We start from the raw sequence: 22156 nt of genomic DNA, 5'->3' as shown, positions 1-22156 counted from the left end.
TGAAGATGTCGTCAACATAACTCAACCAGACTCGGGGCTTCTTGTGGGCTTCTTCAATGGCCAGATTGAGCGTGGCAAATCCTATATACTATACTACAAAGTCCGCATTGCCGAACACAAGAGAAACATACAACAAGGAGAAACCTGCCTGTTTGGATCGATCAACATAACATCAAGTCGTCCCAAGCTGAGGGAGGAACACTGGTTTAAGAGGAAATTCAAAGAAGCCGCATATACGTTGTTCAACAACATAGTCAGCCAAGCTAGCGTAGAGATACGCAACATATGGAACATGTAATCAAACGGAAAAACGGTCAACTCCCGCGTAACTGCCAACTCCAGCTAAACCGGTGAGAGTAAAGAGGGAATCGATGAAAGCCCTCGAATCTATACTTATAAATGAGAAAGTCACTCAGTTGACATTAATTCATCTCTCCGTACTGGTATATAAGTCCTACGAAGCTTAAATTTTATATATATGTGCTTCTTAGATCTCCGTACCGCTATATTTTCGGAGGCTGAAATTTCCGGTGGTGAATTTATATTTAGTTTCAGCATTGCACCCGTGCGGAGTCGGGCCGGAACGCCACTGTCTCGGGGGAATAGTCCCGTCATCACCCGAAGACGATCGTGGATAATAACAATCGAAACGTCGTGAAGTAACTTGGTTTGAAATTATTACTTGTGACATCCTGTAACAAAACTAAACCCATTTTATATTTTACTTCTGTTCTTGTTTTTTCTGCCGTCCACTCAGGATAATCGAACTCGATATCTTCCTGATATCAGGTTCGTCGCCGTTAATATTTTTAGAGCCGCTTAATCCTGCCTCCTGCAGTATACTGACCTCCGGAGGAGTTCACAGCAGCAATAAGAGGATGAGCCAGGATGTAGATAATAGGATGTTAGGTCCACATCTACGTGGCTTCTCAACTTGGAGGGATTCTTCCTGGCGGGGAGACGGAAAGTGGCACGGATACGTGATATTCCACGAATACGGGGTTGCCAAGAAGTTTTATACGAATAGACTGGCGTATTCAGATAGAAAAGACACACCACGAATGTTTGTAAAATCCGTTTAAACGAGTGATTAGGAGAAGTATCTAAAAGTTATTGTATTATCTGCTATAAGTATTGGAAATGTACTATTTTGATTCTCGTTGGTTCTTATTACTGCAAAGAACACAAACGCACTTTTTATATCTTTATGAAGAGTTACGCGAGGTATTTTCTTTGATTCCAGCTTCATGAAAATAAAACATTCTTAATTAACGCTCTAAAGGAACCGTTGTTTCATTCAACTTAAAAATTCTTGAAATAGATAAACTTTTCTTGTCAAATTTTTTCGATAATACAAGCTTTTGATTTCATAAATACTAACGCATAAGCATGAACAGAAATATTTTGTTGCATGCTAATTTTGTTTTCCACTTAAATTGATTGCTCTGGTATTTTTTCTTGGTATTCTTACCGTCTGTAGATATTAACTTTCATGTTGAGCGTTGTATGCCATGTATGTAGGTATTCGTTATTTCAAAATGTTGCTAACATAAGTGGACGATTATAAACGTTGTTGTTTGTTTACAGATTTAAGAGAAACAATTCTACAAGACTCAAATCTTCATCCTGGACGACCCATTTGGGGCTCATTTTCGAGGCTAAAATCTTCTCCAGCGTTGAGTAATGCGTTCATTAACACTATCATTGTCACACAACAAAAAATCACTAGTTTTGCTACTCAACAAGAACATTTTCAATAATATTCATTGAATTAAGTATAGCATTTCGAGAATTTGATGTAAATATTTTCGTCAAATTGTATTATGTATTTTTATTTTTCAGGTTCTCATCAGAAAAGCCTAATATTCTCATCAAACCTATATTACTGAATATTCCAGATCGATAATAAAAATAGTATTCACTTAAAATATAAATTGTTTTAAAACATTATACAGATGTTTTTCATAACGTAAAATCTAATTTTGATTAGCAATGATTGTCTTGAGTTCAATAGAAAAACAATAGAAATTCAAAAAAGATGTTAAGCTCCCAGATTTTCTGTTTGCTGCAAATGAAAGACAGAATACCTCTTAAAAAATAGTGAAATTTTCTTGAGTTTTTGATTTATTTTGTAACAAAAACCAGTTTTTAGTAGAAATTGTAAAAATAAAAATTACTCGAAACCGATTAGGAATCGAACTCCATGTTACCTATATGTGGGTCATTTTTCATAAAAATCATCATCTCTTTCAATTTGAACCATGACTTATGATACATCCTGTAGCGCATTAGACTTTTTTGGGTTTGTCGGTAAATTAAATCCAAACTTGTTCTACTCAACATTGTTCTTCCCTCATCCTATTTTTATATTAGTTAAAATTACACGATTGTATTTGGATCGAAAATACCTGATAACTGTGGGAAAACGAGAAGATTAGAATGTTTCATTAAAGTTTAAACAGTTTTCAAGGTCTGGAGTTACTCATTCGGAAAATGGTACTTGGCGAGATGCATTTCTCATCTTTTAAGAGTACCACATTATACCGTTCGTTACATTCGATGTTTGCGGTCTGCTTGATCGTGCGAGAAGACGTAGGTGAAATTGTGTGAAAATCACTTAATTCCGTATTCCAAGCTCCAAGGTCGTCGGGTAAGTGCAACTGTATTTTTTCCGATGTGAACACTTCGTTATGCAAGATGATTATTCCTAAGTTGAGATAACCAAAGGCTAGAAAATAAAAAGTCAACTCCATTATACTGGTCTACAGCGCCGTATGGGAAGCAGAGACTATAAAAAAGAGAAGAAGAAGAAGTTAACTCCAGTATTCACCCAGAAACAGAAAACAGAACATTCAAAAAATTAATAAGGATCTGGTAAATGTCTGCCGGAAAACAACTACCACCCCGGCTAATACCACGCTGGACTTCAAATTATATCTGACAGATATTTATAGAAATTTCCTTACATCTTATAGATGCTTTTCGTTCACCCAGCAGCAAGAGCACGCTGAAATCAATCGAAATCATCATTAGGGTGCAGTAGAGAAACAAGAGAGAATTAAGATAAACAGGCTAGGGAAATGGTTCAAATTTAATGAAAATTCTATCATTTAATTTCCTTGATGGTTTTGTTCGAAATGTATTTTTTTGTATGTCTCTCAATAATTAGCATCAACTGGTCATAAACTATGTGGTAAGTAATAAATACATAACTCTTCGATTCTATTCAAATCTGTGGAATTTCTAAATTCGTCTTATTTTTCATATATTATAGTGCCATCTATGTGATTACAAACGAACAAACTAAAAGCTGAAAAAAGGATTTCTTTTTTCATGTCATTCAAACGTCATTGTCAACGACAATGCAAATGTCGTGGCCAAGATCTTAATACATCTCTTCTGAAACAGTGAAATTGCTACTGCACGTGCATCAGGAATGGATCGTGAAATAGGGAATTGCACATGTCTCAGCTTCAAATAATTCAATTCAACAAGTACATTACCCACGATGAAGCTGTAAAAACTGCTTGTTATTACAAATGAAACTAATTTCTTCGAATACAGAATTGTAAATATAGAATTTTTTAACCCCCTGGCGGTATCAGGTGACAACTGGATTGTTACTTTCTTTAGTTCCAATTTTTCATAGAGAGGGCGTTTCAGATGTCAAATTTTGAATATCCGATGTTTTCTAAGAACGGTTTATATTATTATTGTTGATCAGGAGGTGGAAGTTTGAGTAATTTTTCATAATTATTGTGTACTTTTCTATTAATATCCTTTCAAATTAAAAACGACTATTTAATGTTTTTTAATGAGTTGACCAACGACGTCACATAATAGATGAAGTATTCCTATTTTATCACACAGAAACAGTTTATTTCAAAACAAATGACTTCGCGTTCCCAAGAGATAGGTTTCTATTTCCATCTCTCTCTTTTCCTCAAACTGATATCACGCATAATCTGAAAATATTCGACTTCTCGTATCTTGAATAAACTTGAGTTCCTGAGTATTCCATTCTTGTTATCAGATAAACCAACAAAAATATATTTTAAAAACTTACGGTTTTAACAAAGTCGACCCCATTAAAATATTTTCTAAATACAGAGAACTTTTCATTACAGAATGGCAAATCCCAAGGAAAATCAAAGTCACCTGGAACGCCATATCAAATAATATGACATGCGAATAAATTCTGAACCTTTTCGATTTATATTTATTTCTACATCATTCATCATTTTAGAACAGTAAATGGGCCGTGCTAGGTTTTGCTCGTTGAAAGGTAAGATCTCGCGTAGTCCTTTTTCACCCTCCGAAGACTCCAGATGATTGCTGTTCGAAGAAAGACAATAAATGGTTAACGGTAAAACCCATTGTTTTAAACACCATATACAAATGATTGAAATATGAATTTTGAATCGTTATTTTATTACTTTTGAATGAGTTACCGTTTGAATATTCTTCGAATTTTTTATGAATATATTTAATAGATATAAGATAGAGTTCATATTTTATATATTTTTAGAATATTCAGAATATATTCAATTCATTCTGATATATTTTGAAAATTCCCACTAATACCCAATAATTTCACAAATAAATTAGTAATTTTAAAATACAGACAGACACAAATAGTACCATTGTGAAGCGTCACTATATTTTACTCATCTTTGCGCCACTGTAAACAAAAACGATCCAATTTTGACATATCTGTCAAAAAGCAAATTTTCGGAATGACAGTTCACAGCCAATCAAAAATGGCAAAAATTGACTATCTTTTTTTAGAAGAGTTTTGTTCGTTTACCTTTGATCCACTCAAATGAAAAATCGATGAAGCTAACCTAACTTTTTGTTTGTTTATGAACGTTGAATTTTTGAACTGGAATCGACTCATGACTGAATATGTGGAAACAAAGCAATATCTTAGCTAACACGGCCAGTAGGCTAGGTTTACCAGATGGCCCCATTCTAAAGTACGCAACAAACGCTCGTTACGCTAACCACTCTAATATTTCACATTTCCAGGAAAGCAGAGGAACTACTTCGATCTTTACACTCTAAGGGATCCTTGAAATCCATTAGTGATGTTGCTCAAACCATTTTATGCTTGGATTTGGCTGCTACGCAAACTACAGATGCTTTTGATAAGGTAAATCATTCAAATATTGTCTGAATGTTACTTAGGCAGGTGCAAGAATTATTTTTAATAAATTGATGGATGTAGCCGTTACTACGTGGTAGGAAATCATAATGAAGAAAAGAGAATTGAAACTTTCTATGTTTTTTACCACTTTTATTTGTAACTAACGTTACTGCAGTTTCGTCCTATAAGGACATTTTCATTTATAAGTTTAAAAATGTCCTTATAGGACGAAACTGCAGTAACGTTTGTTACAAATAAAGTGGTAAAAAAACATAAAGTTTCAATTCTCTTTTCTTCATTAGAATTATTTTTGTCACATATGGGTATGTCCAGTATTGAAAACACGTTGCCAACCGTTCATCTCAGCCAGCTTGGTCATTCTATATTGATACAATGGGAAAACCCGTGTATAATAAAATTAAAAAATAGATACAGGGCAGACCAAGCAATTTGCATGTGAGACACAAGTGATATTTTCTAGAAAATATTTCTGCATATTGAACAGTTTACAAAACCGCAACACGTGTTTTACTGTACAGTAGCTTTCTTACACTTGTTCATAATTTAAATTTGTGGGTTTCTGTGGTAAAGTATTGTCATTTTAATCTGAGAAATTCCATTCTGTGTTCCAGGAAACTGCCATAAAGCTATCGGGACTGAAAAAGTCAGCCTACCAAACAAGTCTGCATACAATCGAGAAAATGTTGGGTCTAGAGAAAGCTTTAACTGTATCTGATTTGTGTGTACAATTGAGTTGTACGGAAGCTAAAGCAGTTGCTGAAGAAATTCTAGATAAATACATAAATAGCCATAAAATGCTGAATGATCTGAGCCATCCCCAGTATGTAGCAGCAGCTGTTTATTCTGCCTGCAAGTAAGAATCTTCAATTTCTTGTTATGTGAGTATGTAATTGTATACAAAACATTTGGGGTGCAAGACAGAACAGCCACAATGATAATATAGAAACGTGGATGCTATAACTGTTTCATTATGATAGTAACTTTGGACCGCTTGTGAACAAGGTGACTATCACAATCTTATCTCGCATCACCTACAAACTGTATTTCTACTTTTCAAATGATTTGTTTTCGATATTCACAGATCACTGAATCTGAAAATTTCAAAACAACAATTTATAGAAACTAGTCGATTGAAACCTTCCCAATGGAAGGAGCTTTCACTTGAGTTTGAAAAATTTGCAAGCACTCTGGAGAGTGGTTTCAAAAGAAACAAAAAGATTGATACTAAAAATACGCCAGAAGTAGTTACTGTTACAGGTAAAGAGTATATAGAATTATATTTATTCATCTATGGTATTTAATACCGTGTATTTTCAGAAGAAAAAGTTGTCTTGAAGAGAAAAGATCCAGAAGAAGTTGAAGAATATGATGTTTGGAGACAAAGAATTTTGAATGAAGCTTATGCAGCTCTGAAAAGTAAGGAGGCAACTGAGAAAAGCTGATATATTTTGAAACTTTTTTTTTCATTTCAATAAACCAATCCACACACTGTTAGCATCATTTGTAAGGGACCACTCCAGAATGCCTTGAAAAACAATAAGCAGAAACATTTTTCATTAATTGTTAGGCCTGTATTACATTTTTCAATGCAGTAGAAATGAAAAAACAGTTTACTGTAAGATTTTTTCACTTATGGTTTAACGAAACTGCGATACTCGTTTTGCTATACAATGACTTCCTCAAGCAGAAATGATGATTTCTTCTCCTTGAGGCAACACTGTATGTCAAGTTAGCAGGTGAATGTTCTACACCAAGACCGAATCTGCTCACTGGGATCATTCACATATTGTTTGAATAGTTTTTGTTGAGGTACCTGCAATCATGTTTTTCAGTGCCCTATAAATACATTAAAATGAATCAAATATGGAAGACAAGCAGAAATGATGAGGCATTTGAGTAAAAGAGAACAACTGTTTGAGTATCCTCATGCATGTTAGAAGATTTATGATGTCTAGGAATAAAACCCAAGCTAGTCCCTTCATATGCTATTAAAATGAGTCATTTCTCTAACTCGGGAATTGTATACTCTTTAGAAGCAATCCGTGGAAGAATGCTCTTCTCGAACCTTTCCTTAATAGTCGCTCATGTTCTGTAAATTATCTCGCTTTCTTCTAATCTTTCCAGGATTTGCATCGAAGGTTATAATAGGAACAAATTTAACAATCTAAGTCCATAAAAAACCACCAGGAAATATTTCTGTGTAGAATTTTACAACTCATGTGATTAATGTTCTTTTTTGTGATGTAAAATTTGTATATTCTTTTGCAAGTTGGTATAAGCGAAGACACAGTAAAGATTAATAGTTTAAAAAACAAAACCTGGTGACAAAATAACCTAATTGTTTACTATTCTGTGGTGTTTGGTGTTCTTTCCGGCATTGACATGACAATATGGACTGGTCCTTACTTCACTTTCACACACATAGGATGTATGAATTACATCACGGATCACATGAAGTTTTGGAAAAGACGTCACTGCACAAAAGAGTGCTTGGTACTCTCAGAAATATGGGTTGCATACTTAGTAGTCGTTTTATATACATAATCAGACAGTAACGAAATGAAGCACAGTTATACATTCAGTCATATTTTCACTAATTTTCGTTGGTATTGACGATTTATTCAGGACTGCTATGAGATTTGAAATATTTACAATAAAAGTATGCAACACGTAAAACATCGTGACGTCGAATCTGACTAATGCCAAAACGTGGATCTCTCCATCCTTTTTGATCTGTTAGTCAGTGTTTTCTCTTCAATGACTAGTCCATATTATGACGTCACTGGTTTCAGGCGTTTCGTGATTGGTCACACTGATATTTGACATATAATATCCCAAACCGTCCGTAAACATTCATGCTTTCATTATCTAATGGTTCCTGAATCCAAGGAAAGAACCGTACATTTTGAATCTTAACAGGATGCATGTTCTTCTTCTTCTTTTCGATTCAATGGCCTCAGCAACTAAGGCTATCCGACCAGGATGCATGTTAGTAACACACCCCTGACAGTTCAGGTATAATGCGTTTTTTTGGCATTATACTTGTAATTCTGGACAACGGCATTATTTGTTGGACCAGAATAGAATTCGCTATCTACAGCACAAAGTAGAGCATAGAATAAAGAATAAGAACGAATAGATCATATTAATGAGGTTAGGAGAGAAATTTCAATTGTAATAAACGTATTTATTTTCCTACGTTTCAAGAACATTTCTAATAATTTTCATGACCTGACTTTGTAGTTATAAAGAGGTATGCAAGACAGAGATGATTATTTTCAAATAATTGTTAATTTTTAATTAATTGTACTTCTAATTTTTCAAGCTCCTTTGGAAGAAAGCCTGACAAGTTGTATAAATAGCGTGTTTGTTTGTTTTTTGAAAAGTGTATTTGACTGAACCACGAGTTGAAATGTGTCTCAAGTTTTTCATTGTTCGAAGTTTTGGCTATGAAGCCATTTTCAAGAACTTGGCTTGGAAGTAGCCAGATTGAAACCCTTGGGAAGACCAGCGATGAGAATAAATAGCAGTTTTGAAGATCCGCTAACAAAATTTAAAAAAAAGTGTTCAAAACTCCACTTCATTTCAATCAAAACCTCCAAAATCGAATTTGAACGGTAGAATAGAATGTCACACTTTAGAGAAATAAAGTTTGCCTTGTTCCGAAACCACTTCCCAGCTTTTGTCATCCTAATTGAAAACGATAATATTCCAAAAATGATCTTTATTTACAATTCTAAATATTTATTTACAACAGTCTATATATAATGGTATTTTTTAAATATAAATACACAGTGGTATCAAATCACAAGTGACACAATAGCCTGAAATCCGAAACAAAACATTACATTCGGAACATTCCAACCCCCACTATTCCAACAATAATCAATACATATCCTAATAATTTCAATTGAACAGCACCATATTTCACCATAAATTACTCTCCACCCATAAGCAGCAGTTACATAATTTTGTACCCATCAGCGTTAGAGGAAAAAGTCTCCAAAAAAGTTTAATATCCAAATCATTCGACGCGCTAAAAATTGTAAATACACATCTCTTGAGACTCCATATCTCCCAATCAACTGATTAAGCCTCAAAAGGCTGACCCGTAATTAAAACCATTTTAGCCAAAAACATCTTGAAAATATCTCATTACCAAATTCTGACAGTACCGCCAAGCGTTTACACTGACGGTAACAATTCACACAGAAAGTCACTTTCCAAACATCAAACAACCGAAACACCTGGTAACCAACCGCTGTAGCTCAAATATTGGGTGATTGCTTCTTTGATGTTCGTATCCGGTGTGTCGGATTCGGAGGAGGATGTCCGGTGTTTCCCGGGAGATAGCAGGTTTTCCTTAAACAAAGTTATCAGTTGAAGCGAATTTGATAGGAGAACTATTCGTTTGTGAACGTTTTCAATATCTTAATTTTTGGCATGACACATTCTTAAAGTTTCTTTAATCAATATTTGTTTTTTCAAGGAAATATCTAATTATATAAACCTGTTATGGTTCAAGGCTATAAAAAACTCTAAAAATTCCACCATGACATTATTTCCAAATTACTTTCTAGATGAGGAATGTAGATATTTTTACAATTACATCAGTGGGTATAAACTTTCACAAAAATGTTTTTACAAATGCCTATGGTCCTCGTGAAGTTAAAAATCTTTCCTAAAAACTACGATCTCATTAACTGGAATCGATGAAGTCGCCCCGGAGCGCCAATTAATTTTTATTAATGTTTCTATTTTATTTTTATCGTTGTTTTAATAAAATGTTCTCCTATGTTTTCGGATCTCATTATTTTTAAATCTGTTCAGTCTCAAATATTTTTCTGAGAGCGTAAAAAATTTATTTAATTTTTCATTGAGTTAAAAAAGTAATTTTAATAGTTAATTGTTGCTGAAAAATGTCGCGTTTTTAAGTTTAGTTTCGGTGGGTATACAGAGTACAGTAACGAGTATAGTATGATCAAGTGATTAGAAACACATTCCTATATACTCTGAGTATGCAAACTATATTTACAAATGCTTTGGAATAAGATCATCATACTCTATTTTAAAAAAATGCTTACCTGGATGATTAATGCCTTCAAGGTGTTATAGTGGATGGGCTGAATGTTCAAATTTGCACAAAGCTGAAAAACAAGAGTTTTTATTTATCCCCAGAAACATTAAAAATTATCAGTTGATCCACAAAAAAAGTAGTAATTGTTGTGACATTTTGTAATAGACAATTTTGAACAGTGATACTTCTAGGTCTAGTTCTATTCAGAAAGTGCATTTTGTGTGTGTGAAGAATGCAAGAGAAATATTAGCTTGACCTCCCAATCCAAATCAAAATAAAGAAGATACGTTAAAATTATCTGAGGGGAGATACATTATAAATTCCATTTCAAACACATGCAGGATATAAAAATCGATGCTTAATATTGGCATATCCAAAGCAACAGTTTTATGAATTTCACACAATTATTCCACCCTTACCATATCCAGAAGAATTGCAGCTGAGGCAAATTATTCGAATTTAATTGAGTTTTGCAATTTTTGAAAAACAATCTGCCACCCTTGATAGGAGGAGTAACTTTGAACTTGCACAGAAACATGTGGTTTTAGTTGGAAGGTGTTTCAACACACCAAAAACGTGGATAAGAAGGGATGAAAGAATCTTCAGGCCACCGCGGTCCCTTGATCTAAACCCACTTGATTTTTCTTTGGAACTACACCAAAATGTAGCCCCAAGGAAATGTGATAGATCATATAGCGCAAGAAATATGAAATAATCTGCCAGTATTTACAAACCCATGTTATATAACTATTTCTTATCAGAAATGGCCTCCAAGTTTGGACCATTACTTACGAGACACCCTGTGTGAATACAAGTGCAGGGGGATTACAAAACTGCAAGAATAGAATATCGCATAATTATATGAAATGGAAAGTTCGAACGTGTCTTCAAAACCTCGCTATAACTTACTTGTATTTCGTTTTCAGACAGCAAATTTCCCGATGGGAAATGCTTCAAAGGCACCGGTTCGAGCGGTGCACTATCCGAGTTCGAGTTGTTGCTGGAGAAGCAGTTGCTGGTGTCGCATCCGTCGCTTGGAGGAGGCCACGTGAACCTTTCTTCGGTGGAACTTTTGTCGGCTCTTTCGTTTTTTCTAACACAAACAAAAATATCTCGCTGTATTACAATCTCATAGGCGTTGAAGCTATCGAAAAGGTCAGAGCTAGGAAAACAACATGCCAGAACAAAGAAAAGAAACATTGCAGGAGTCTAAATAAATTCTGTCGTTTTATTTATTGCACGGGATTACCCCTTTTATAATAGTACAAGCATCAAATATAAGAAATATTCATAGGAAAGACTGAAAATGTTAAAGATTCCGAAGTAAATTCAAGAATGTCAAAATGAGTGAAATCACTAAGATAAACAGAGTTATATATAGATTATACATTTCAAGATACAGAGATAAATAACAGATCATTATTTCTGGCGATGATACATCAGAGGAATTACTCTAGTTTTCCTCCCATCGTTCCTAATTGTAGAATTAAATTGCCTGATATGTATGCAGTTTAGGACCGGTAGCCAGATTTTATTTATGTTCACTTTTTCTTTTCATTGAAACTGTCTTTGTGTTCATAGAGAAATGTAAGTACCCAGCTCTTTGAACCCAAGGAAAATTGTCAGCTCGGGCAAACTGACAAATCAGCTGCAGCCAAACGTGTCCTCAAAGAAGGCGCTCACGTCATCTCGTTGGAAGAAACACAAATGCCTTGACAAAACTGTGAATTACTATCCAAGAGTATGAGGGAGGCAGTAAAATTCATAAACACAAAAACAATTTCAGTCAAATTAAAAAGGAATTAACATCAATAAAATATGGCTGCCTGTGTTAAATTGCACATAAATCGAAAACAATAGGAACAAAGCCAGGCACATCACCAATGGAAGGACAAGTAGAGCCTTTCGTCCGTTGCCTCCTCGCCTTTGATAGTATGTACGGCAGTCGTAGAGGAAACATAAGGGTGAGAAAGTGAAAGTCTTCGTCGTAACTGTTTGGATGGGGAATTTAAAAACTAGATATTGGCGACTTTTGAAAGTATACCATCCTGAATTAAGTCGAACAGTCAGACTAACTATATCAATGGTAACAATTATATTTTGTGTACTTAGAAGTTGACTATCCCGAGTCGCGTTAAGATATTCAAGTTTATAAAAACATACTATTTGTAAGACAATAACTTTTTTGATATTGCTCGTTGAGTTTTACATGGAATCTCAAAGAAAATAAAAAAGTACTTACTCGTTTTTTTGGGGAAACTCCAGCGTTGCATAGCCACTGCTGCCCTAAGTGAAATGCAAACTGATACAATCTGTTTCTGTTAACGATAGTATTTCTGTCAACTCTAGCCTGCATACGAAACCAAACCATGATGGTAATATGAAATAAGAATGATTATTGATGAAATCAACAACTATGACAAAACGTACACACACATATACCACACAAATAAACCCAACTCGACTCATTTACTCTGTGAAAGAAAAAAAGGTTCGAAAGAGAGAAGAAAGTAATGGTGAAATGGTGAAAGACAACAAGAAATACTTGAAAAAATTGAAATGAATAGGAAGGTCTGAAGTTTGTGGTTGAAAGTGGACACCAAAGTACACATTGATATTGCTGACGTAGATAATGTGAGCAAAAGACAGTATCAAGTAGTCAATTTTACTATATTACAAGCTCTGTTCAAGAAATAAGGTGAATGTTTATGTTCTTCAGAGGTTTATATATCCTGAGTGAATCTCCGATGATGTATAAACCTCTGAAGAAGCTAGCCATTCGCGTCAGCGAAACGTCAGGAATAAATTAAAAAAATCGACGGCCTTTAAACCTGAAAATTTGTGACACTGAAAACCTAGGCTGTGAATGTCTTAACCGTTTTGTCAAAGCATCTGATCTCTGCTTTCCTCAGGTCAAGTGGGTCATAGCTGTAAACTCAAGGGTAGTTGTGTGATGGTATTGAGGTCCTTGTCACCAGGTGTCGTGAGGCGCCTGAGACTTTTGTGCTGTCGGCATGTCCAGCAGATGTGGTCTCAGGCTAAACCCACCAACATATCGCAGCCCTAAGATTAATGCATTACTAGTCTTGGTACACCTACAGTATCAACGAGACACTGGTGTTGCCTTATACTCCGGGGGATATTGAATTGTTGTGAAGAATTATACGACAGCAAAGTTACCTGACGTCCTCCTCATCCATTAAAGTAGGACAAGGAAATGGGTACCTCACAAAGAAAAACAGATGAAAGTGAAAAGAAATGAGATCGAGAGATGCACAATGAACGAGTAAAATGAGACCCAAGCAAGATGCGACAGCTATTCAAACATACTTACAGATTTATTCTGCCTCATCTGCTGCTGCCTCTCGTAGGCAGCGTGCTGCTCATAATGGATAATTTCCTCCTGGGTAGTCAAGCCTAGACCGCGGTACTTGAGCAGTTCTGAAAGCCTATGGCGCAATTCTCTCTCCCGCTCGATGCTAGCGATCAGTCTCTCGTGCTCTCCTGATGAGAGATACTGGGCAAAAACTCTCATTTTCTCTCGAAGGTCCCTAAATGAACAAAATAATAGATATTCTGATGATTGAAGATATAGTAAATACACGCCTGAAGAAGCTACTGTATAGCGACCCACGTGTTGTGTTTTTGTGAAACTGTTAAGTGAAAATCCCCCCATAAAGTTTTTCTTGAATAAAAGATATAAGAACTGAACCAAAGCACATCGAAAAAGAAAAAACTATATTCATTACAATAAGTCCTACACTATACTATACACCATACTATATTTTAAGAATTGTCTTGAAATTTCAATTATCCGTGAAAGTAAAATATACAACTCACCTCTGTTCCTTTGAAAGCGTCTGTTTTTGATGCAGTTCCTTTCTGTTGGCAAAATATTTAGCTACCAGTTGATAATCTCTGACAATCCTTTTCCTTCTGGCCCTCTCACGCAATCGCCTTGCGTACATGTCCACCATCGCTAGCTTGAGGGCCACCTCCATCTCGCTGTCTTCCTCCGGGTCCAACTGTAGCTTGGAAACCAACTGCTCGGCTTCCATGTTGTACTCCTGTGCAGAATGTCCAAGAGATCATTAAAACATATATATAATTTCATCGGTATTTCTGAAAATAACCTATTATAACAGTCAAATCATCTAAAAAAACAATTCGTTCAGGCCAGTCTCAACACCCTATACAGTAGGTTTAATGGACTGACGCCTATCAGAAAACAACTACTCCCCTGGCTAATACCACGAAGGGCGTTGGATTATATCCGACAGGTTTCAGTGCAGGATTCTTCACTGAAGTTATTCCTGCATATGCTGTTGGCGATACAACTGCCGCAATAGATTTTCAACAGATTAACAGTTGTATTATTCAATTAATTACCATAACTAATATAAAAAATTTAATTATATGAAATTCAAAACACAACTGAAAAAATATATTTTTAAATAGATTAACAATTTTCTAGTTTTACACATTTTCATTTGTTTTTTTTATTTGTTGTATTATTCTTAGTGTTTTTTTTCAATTTATATGTAACCTTTGTGCATTAAAATGATAAAATAAAGGAATATTACATTGTACCTACTACAAACATGTAATGTTTCTTGGCGTTAATACATTTTTTATTATTTTTTACGTATATTTATTCATTTTCTTATTTATTTATTTCACACTTTACTACACTAAATTGAAATTTCATAATATCTTTTTTCCAATAAACTTAAATTGTATGTTAACTTCAAACAACAGAAATATATACAAATTATTATACAATCATCTAATAAGATGCAAAATTAAAGTATGAATGATTGATTGTAAATATAGTTATAGTACTACTAACAATATATTCAAATGTAAACAGAAATTGAATCATATTATGTACAAACGCATTGAAAAAAAAAAAAATCTATATAAAATTAAAAAAAAACATATTAACAAAAAAATAATAATAAGGGAACCAAAAATATAAAACAAATCAAGAAAAAACACTTATTTGAAAATAAAAATACAAAAAAAAATCAAAATGCAAAAACAAAAAGAAAAGAAAAAAAATACAAAAACAAACAGAAATGAAAATTCAAAAAGCAAAAAACGAGGGAAAAAATCTATGTTTGAGCTACTACTCAATGTTACTTTCAAATAGTTTTTCATTAAAACAGTCTGGCTAATTGGTTCTCCCAAAGCCAAAAAATTTTAAACCACACACACACACTACACTAAAAATATAGTACAGAACAGTCGCCTCACTATAATATCGAGGTTTATTTATCAGAAGGATATCAACATAAACTGTCCCTCAGAAGATATACTTTAAATATTCAAGTTTTTGGTATAGGAATACTTGGAAATAAAGAAGATACATCAACTAACACTAAAATCTATGCATCCCACAACTTAACTGTGAGTAGTTTTAGCTTTTGGGGGCAGTGCTTGCTTTGGATTCGTAAGACAGTAGTTCCAAAATCAGAACCGATGGACAAATTTTGACTTGTGCAGATGGTATATTATTTGAACAGGAATCATCAAGATATTGCTCACCCTCTCATAATCATCCCTGTGGGGTTTGTAACCAAGCAACCGGGCCTCCTCTAGAGTGACATCAAGCGGTGGCAATCTCGCTGTAACAGTAGGTGACAGCGGACCTTCGTCTTCGGGCACGTGATCTACCAACACTTGCCTATGATTCGCGAGCTGTGCCCAAGTCGCGGTTCCTATATTTCCTTCTAAATAGCGTGCTATATACTCTTCTTTAACCTCTTCAGGTGTCCTAGTTTCGACGTGTTGGCTAACGAGTTCCCAATTTCCAAATCCGTACAACTCTACGGCGTCCAATAGCTGCAGCTGTTCTTTGCCAGTCCAAGCACCCTTACCCCCGAAGATGCTCACTGCGCAGTGGTCGACAAATTTGTAGGAGTGGTCATTACGGTGGGGGCCAATTTCTGCTCCAGCAGAGAAACACTGGAAGATAGAATAACAATTAGTGAACAATACTAATAATAATTGGTGATATATTGAACAACATATACTGGTAGTTGAGGATTACAAAAAGTTACTCTTATACTCTGCTTCTTAATAGTAAAGGGTAATAAATGCTCATTATAAATGCAAAAATGTACAGAATGTTCAAATAGGATTTTGTGATCTCGTTATGATTTGCCAAAGCTGGTAAAGACTGGTTTATAATACTTTGCCGGTTCATAAAATAGAAAAAAGTGAGCGTTCTTTGTTTATGTACTACATACCTATTCATTGTTGTACATCATATACCATAATTTCTTCGTAAACCTAAATAAAAACCATAATAAATATTCTAGTAGTTGGCACTGCAATATATAATTTGTCGATAATCTCTTTCAAAATTTCAGAACTACAAGGAGTCTTACAGAACTCTGTAATTTATAGATCTGAGATATAAAAATGAGTCAAATAAACCTAATAATGATGAGAGTGTCTCAAGGCAGCACTTTGGGGCCTCTTCTATTTATATAAATTTCTTAGAGGAATGGATTTCTCAATCTATTTGCTGACAAAAGTCACACAGTAGCATGTTGAGGCAATAATGCTGGAAAAACATTATTGGAATTGAATAAATTTATGTCAAATGAAACAAAAACGATTTCAAGTAAGAAATGCAATTTAGATGTCAGGTACGAGCACTTAAATATTAAAATTGAAGGACACAAATAGAAAAGTTACAGTAAGATCCTATTCCTGCCTACAAGTATTTTCCTTAAGTTTTCCATTTCATAGGATGAATAAGTTCAAGTGCGAGAGTTCATATGCCAAATTTATGAACAGTTAGTCAAATATTGTCTGTTGGCAATGATGGCATTGGGGTCAGGCTGTATAAAAGTAAAAGTATAGTCACGCTTGATCCGTGAAAATATTTCCCAGATGAAAATGTTAGGACCCCGGTAGTTATATTCCCTTGTAAACGTGGTCAACTTCCCATTAACCTGATGGTATTTCAAGTGATAAAACGTTGTCATTAGCTGAATTGTATTAGTGATTGATTTAGCCCTCTATCAAATAAACCGCTTTTATTTTTTTTAAATATATACATTTCAGGTCCAAATGGACTATTTTTTTATTCTCACAAAATTTGAAATTCGCGGCAGTGTAGCGCAGCTACATCACGTGATCTTTACCTGAAGGCAGATTTCAAAATCAGGACATACGCAGCATTGTATTCGGACGCTATTGATTTCTTCTTGGCAATAAGTACAGCTAACTTTGGCAAATAAATCTAAAACAGAGGGAATCGTGGAAATCTACGAAAACTCTGAAAAAATACTATAAAATACAAGCGTCACCTACCCGCCATGACAGTTGTAGGCATTTATTTTCGAATCTCGACGTGTGTCTGTAACCGTAACCGAACTTAGCGAATGCGGTTAGTGCTGACGTCACAACGGTGTTTGCATCTTCAATGTCAACAGTGATTTATAATAGCTCTGCTCAGAGGTACTATCTACGTGTTTCTTTCTACTCACTCTATGAAAGTTTTCTTTCATGAACGGAACCAAAAAAATGTAATATGTTCAATATATTTATCAGACATCAGTTTCTGTTCACAAATATTTGTAAAAATTTGCCATTTTTCAAGTCTTCTTTTTTTCTGACATATAATAATCCATCTAGTGAATGCAATAAAGCGCTTTTACTCTGGATTCAGGGCAGCCGTTATCACTTTTTTTGTTTTGGGCACAGTCTCCTTGAATAGCCGTTAGTTATGTCAACTGTCACTTTGGCATTAGTCTCCAGAAATTATTTTTCGTGAGATTTCGTTAAGCAGGTATCGGTAATAGCGCAGTTATACCACTGAAGGTTATACCACCATCCGAAATTAATCCGATGGTTGTTATTGTTAATGATTTTTGTCGAAAGTGAACCGGTTAACTGTTTAAATTTTAGATTTTACATTGGTGATAAATATTAGTTGAGTAGAATGTTCGAAGTTTCTCCTACGATAGGTTTGTTTATATTTTTGAGAGAAATAATGTGGTTGAGTCGTTTACTGTAACTATTAACAATAATGCTGAAATTTCTTGTCGATTGTTCAAATCAAGCTGTTCGTCCATTTTTTCGAATGGAGTTATTGAAAACGAAAAACCTCACTAGATATGTTGACCTCTTAAAATTATGAAGTAATTTCACTTGTCAAGTTCTGTAACTGTCAGTACCCATGCTCACAGATATCAGAACTGAATCATTTGCCGTTCTATGAATTATGACGTCCCTAAGGAATTTATTATTATACTCCTTTATGAACTTCTGCTTCGAAAATGCAGTGAGAACTGAACTTACATCTAAGTTTAGTTCCGGTAGATTTGCGGTATATCAACGGAATTTCGCGAAAAATCACCTCAGATCTCTCTCTCTCTCTCTCTTCATAGCGTTTCCCATTGGACAAACCAGTGTCACACTAGTGCATATTTTATGTTCCATTGATAAAACGAGTGACAGGTTACATGTTCCAAGTCAATGAAAATTGAACTCAGTGCAATTTTTTAGCACGAGCTCTTCGAGATCGTGCAAGTTCTGTGCCTGGGAGGATGTTGGCGCGTAAGAGAAAATAGAAATGTTGAATCTATTATTTTTATCGACTTTGTCGAATAGTAATGGATAAATTCAAATAATATTTGAAATATCCGTGGGTAAAAGTTTTCAACACATAAGATTCAACGTTTGTTTGATGGTGGTTGACATGCACAATATGATTCAATTACTTTGGAGTAAATTGTGCAAGATATATGATGGAATTGGCCAATACTTGATGAAAATTCATAACTAACGTATTCAAAAAACACTTTATTGTGAAATTTTCACTAAACAATTTTACCATACAATGGCTTCTTCAGGGTTTTTTGAATACGTAAGTTGTGCAGAAGTAAATTATTGGTAAAGGTTTTTCTTTCACTTTTGATGAAGTTTCAAAAAATGACTTTCAGATTTCGGTAAGTTTTGGTACAGACATTTGTTTCGCCAAATCTAACTCAAGAAGACAGACACTAAACTTTATTGATCTCACACTTGAATGATTTTCGTTAACTTGAACTTGGACCTTGATAAGAATTTGGTCAAATGTAATATTTCATAATTTTCTGTCCAAGTTCCTTGCAGATACTATAATCATTTTCACCAATTGGATAACAACAAATGATAACAACTGATGATTATCATCATTCAGAAAAGCCAATTGGTCTTATGTTTGATACAGAAAAAAGTTATTTTCAATACATTCGATCTGAGGTTAGCCTGAGAAGCTCGTAGGCTAAAAAAAATATAAAATTTGACTGTATTATTCAATATAGTTTGCCTTCAAGGGTGATACAAACACTCTTAGTAACACTATGTAAAGTCGCTGCTGATGGTTTTCCCTTTTCAAGATAGTCAATGAATATTACACCATGCACATCCCAGAAGAGGTAAAACTGCAGTTGCAGAACAGGGTCTCACAAAGGGCAGCAATGACATTGCCTTCAAATGCACGCAAGTTCTTGATGAAGCAAGAGGGTACTATCCGCTACTCAGAGTGGCCACAGAAATACATGCAACCATAAGGAAGAGAGCTTGAACATCAACATCACATCAGAATGTGATAACACAAAAATTCTCCCAATACAAGGTACAAGAGCAAGTCTTCATATTTTCACCTCTCATAACATTTTGGCTGTGACAGAAACAGTTAGATTTAGAGCCATCAGGGCTGAAAAAATCTGTTGGAGTATGGATATTTTTCAAGCACCCTTCACAATGTGAGCCTTCCTCTACTTCTTCCACGCACTTTTCTTCAAATTTGAGGTCATGATAAACAATATCAATGGCTTCTTCACATTTCATTTGTTCCGGATTACATTCACTGGCGGGCAGATTCATTTTTATCAGAGTTTCATATGGTTCGATTATCACAATATACTGTATTTGTTCCAAAAATAACAACAACCTATAAAATAAAAATTGTTCATTCTCCTAGTACCATTGCCATATCCTTATAGGTTATATCGGTGCATAGCACTGACCCACTGACACAGAATTCTGTGGCGCTGATTGTTCTGTGCGGTAGCCAGTGAAATCATAACATGGACTGACCATTCAAAAGAGAACATAGACTCCAACAACTAAAAAAAGATAAAGAAATTCATCTCTTGGCAGTTTTGCGTGTTACATTGGGAATTTGATTTTATTCGTCACATGGTACGACGCAGCGACAACCAAGAAGTTGTCTGATCCGTAAGTGGAATATATGTAAAAGTGACGTCACGGCAAGTCCATATTATCAAGTCTATGACTTCTTCTTTTCTACTTCTTCTTTTTTTTGGTCTTTGTTTCCCTTCGGCGCAGTAGACCAAAGTCATCGGCCAATAAAGAAGAGAGTAGACCAAAGTCTATGACTTGATAATATGGACTGTTAAACAGACGCGACAAACATAATATGATTATATGATATATTTTTCCTCTCTCTCTATCTCTCTGTTTTTAATGGTTGTTACTTTCACTCGGGCGCACTTGATCAGTTTCCTCCACAGAACACTGAAATTTGTTTTCTGTAATCTTTGGTCACCTTCATAAATAAATATTGTGTCTATGCATTCGAGTTGACACCCGATTCTCTTGATATACGGGGAACTGAACTTCGTTTCATGCTGCATTTTCGCTTCAGAACACTAATAGAAAGAGTATGATAATGATTTCATTAATGACGTCATAATTGATAAAACGTTACTGGCTTTTATGAAAATTGAATAAGCTTAAATTCAACCATTGATGAAAAAATTGCACTGTTGTTTTATAGTGACAAAAAACAAACTAATTCAAATATATAAACGAAACCAACATAGAGATACTTTAAACGTGTAGCTCAACTAGTCTTTTTGTCATCGACAAAAAATTTGAAAGGTTAACTGGTTCGTTTTTATGAGAGATTGTTGGTAACAACTTTCGGAGACTATTTTTAGGCAGGGACGTATCTCAGAGTGATAATATAAATAAAAATATTTTTTATTACTCTGAGGGACATATCTGATCAATGGGATCTCGCGAAAAAATGCCTATAGACTTTATTATGCATTGGAGTATTAGAATACGGTTCTTTAAATTACCTACCAATAGAAGGACAGGATTTTTAACATCATAGGCAGTATGCAATTGGAAATTGAGAATCTTACTTGGAAGTGGAATACTATTTCAATGATGTAGGAAGTACTACCCGCTTGATCGGGCGTCAACTAAAATGCAGCTTTAGATTGTAAAATTATGTCATTTTGAAGTCACTTCCAAGTGAAGAAAGATCTTCGAGAAGTAAGCCCCGATGAGTCTCTTTTCTGAGGATTTATTTTCAAATCAGGTGAATTCTCGCATCGAGAGAAAAATAGAATGTCTCTTCTCTTTGTTTCATTTTGATTTTTCTCTTGATGTTACAGTTCATCATACTGGAAAATAAGGTTTCTGTAACTGAACTTAAAGAGTACGTAGTTCAGACATTGTCTATGGACAATGGTTCAGTGGAAGCCGCAGCCACTAAAGAAAATGGTTTCGTTATATGGTTTTGTGTCATCGAAATAGGTTGTGTTATCAAAACTATAATAAAAATGAAGAAGAAATCCAATATAAAGCTGTAGTGATCAAGACAAATCTAATACTTGTGCGCATGCAGTGCTTCGCCAATCATGACCTGATCGTAGTGTCCATACACGTAACCGTAGTGCATCACCTCACATTAGTGCTTACACTCTAATGCAGACGGACATTGCTTGTTAACTGACCTCAAACTACAGTCGAACTTTGTTATAGCGCAAAACCAAGTGGGGTTTGGGTCCAACTCAGATCCACTTTAGTGTGGGCTCCACCTGTAGTAGCATATTCCTGGAACTCCTGGCTGGATAGCCCTGGCAGCTGAAGCC

At 34.8% G+C, this 22156-nt stretch overlaps 2 protein-coding genes and 1 long non-coding RNA gene across 5 annotated transcripts; 2 read left to right on the top strand and 1 right to left on the bottom strand.

Moving 5' to 3' along the window:
* The first annotated feature begins 4754 nt into the window (after nt 1-4754).
* Nucleotides 4755-6656, top strand: Orc6 (Origin recognition complex subunit 6). Its single transcript, XM_023164993.2, has 5 exons — nt 4755-4976; nt 5029-5152; nt 5779-6020; nt 6249-6424; nt 6485-6656. Exons 1-5 carry the CDS (start codon nt 4906-4908, stop codon nt 6607-6609), a joined length of 738 nt encoding a protein of 245 aa, XP_023020761.2. The 5' UTR covers nt 4755-4905; the 3' UTR covers nt 6610-6656.
* A 1634-nt stretch (nt 6657-8290) lies between these two features.
* Nucleotides 8291-9150, top strand: LOC141487188 (uncharacterized). Its single transcript, XR_012468246.1, has 2 exons — nt 8291-8420; nt 8493-9150. It is a non-coding gene; the product is annotated as an uncharacterized lncRNA (long non-coding RNA).
* Nucleotides 8877-17634, bottom strand: Ada2b (Transcriptional adapter 2B). 3 transcript variants are annotated; one of them, XM_074185978.1, is made up of 9 exons: nt 17571-17634; nt 17402-17499; nt 15792-16211; nt 14085-14311; nt 13579-13795; nt 12487-12530; nt 11154-11337; nt 10252-10314; nt 8877-9529 (listed from the first exon to the last, which is right to left on the bottom strand). In XM_074185978.1, the coding sequence occupies exons 1-9, from the start codon at nt 17590-17592 to the stop codon at nt 9398-9400; spliced, it is 1407 nt and encodes a 468-aa protein (XP_074042079.1). In that variant the 5' UTR covers nt 17593-17634; the 3' UTR covers nt 8877-9397. The 3 variants fall into 3 exon arrangements, 1 of the variants encoding a protein (XP_074042079.1); XR_012468244.1 differs by lacking the exon at nt 8877-9529 and having other exon boundaries at nt 10246-10314; nt 12487-12594; XR_012468245.1 differs by lacking the exon at nt 8877-9529 and having other exon boundaries at nt 10246-10314; nt 12487-12525.
* Between the last annotated feature and the right edge of the window lie 4522 nt (nt 17635-22156).

The sequence above is a fragment of the Leptinotarsa decemlineata genome, unplaced genomic scaffold (genome assembly GCF_025532065.1).
Source record: "Leptinotarsa decemlineata unplaced genomic scaffold, Ldec_3_MD MMD2_tig00078422_RagTag_RagTag, whole genome shotgun sequence".
NCBI lineage: Eukaryota > Metazoa > Arthropoda > Insecta > Coleoptera > Chrysomelidae > Leptinotarsa > Leptinotarsa decemlineata.
Note: the sequence above shows the minus strand (reverse complement) of the source record. Positions and strands in the feature narration are given on the sequence as shown.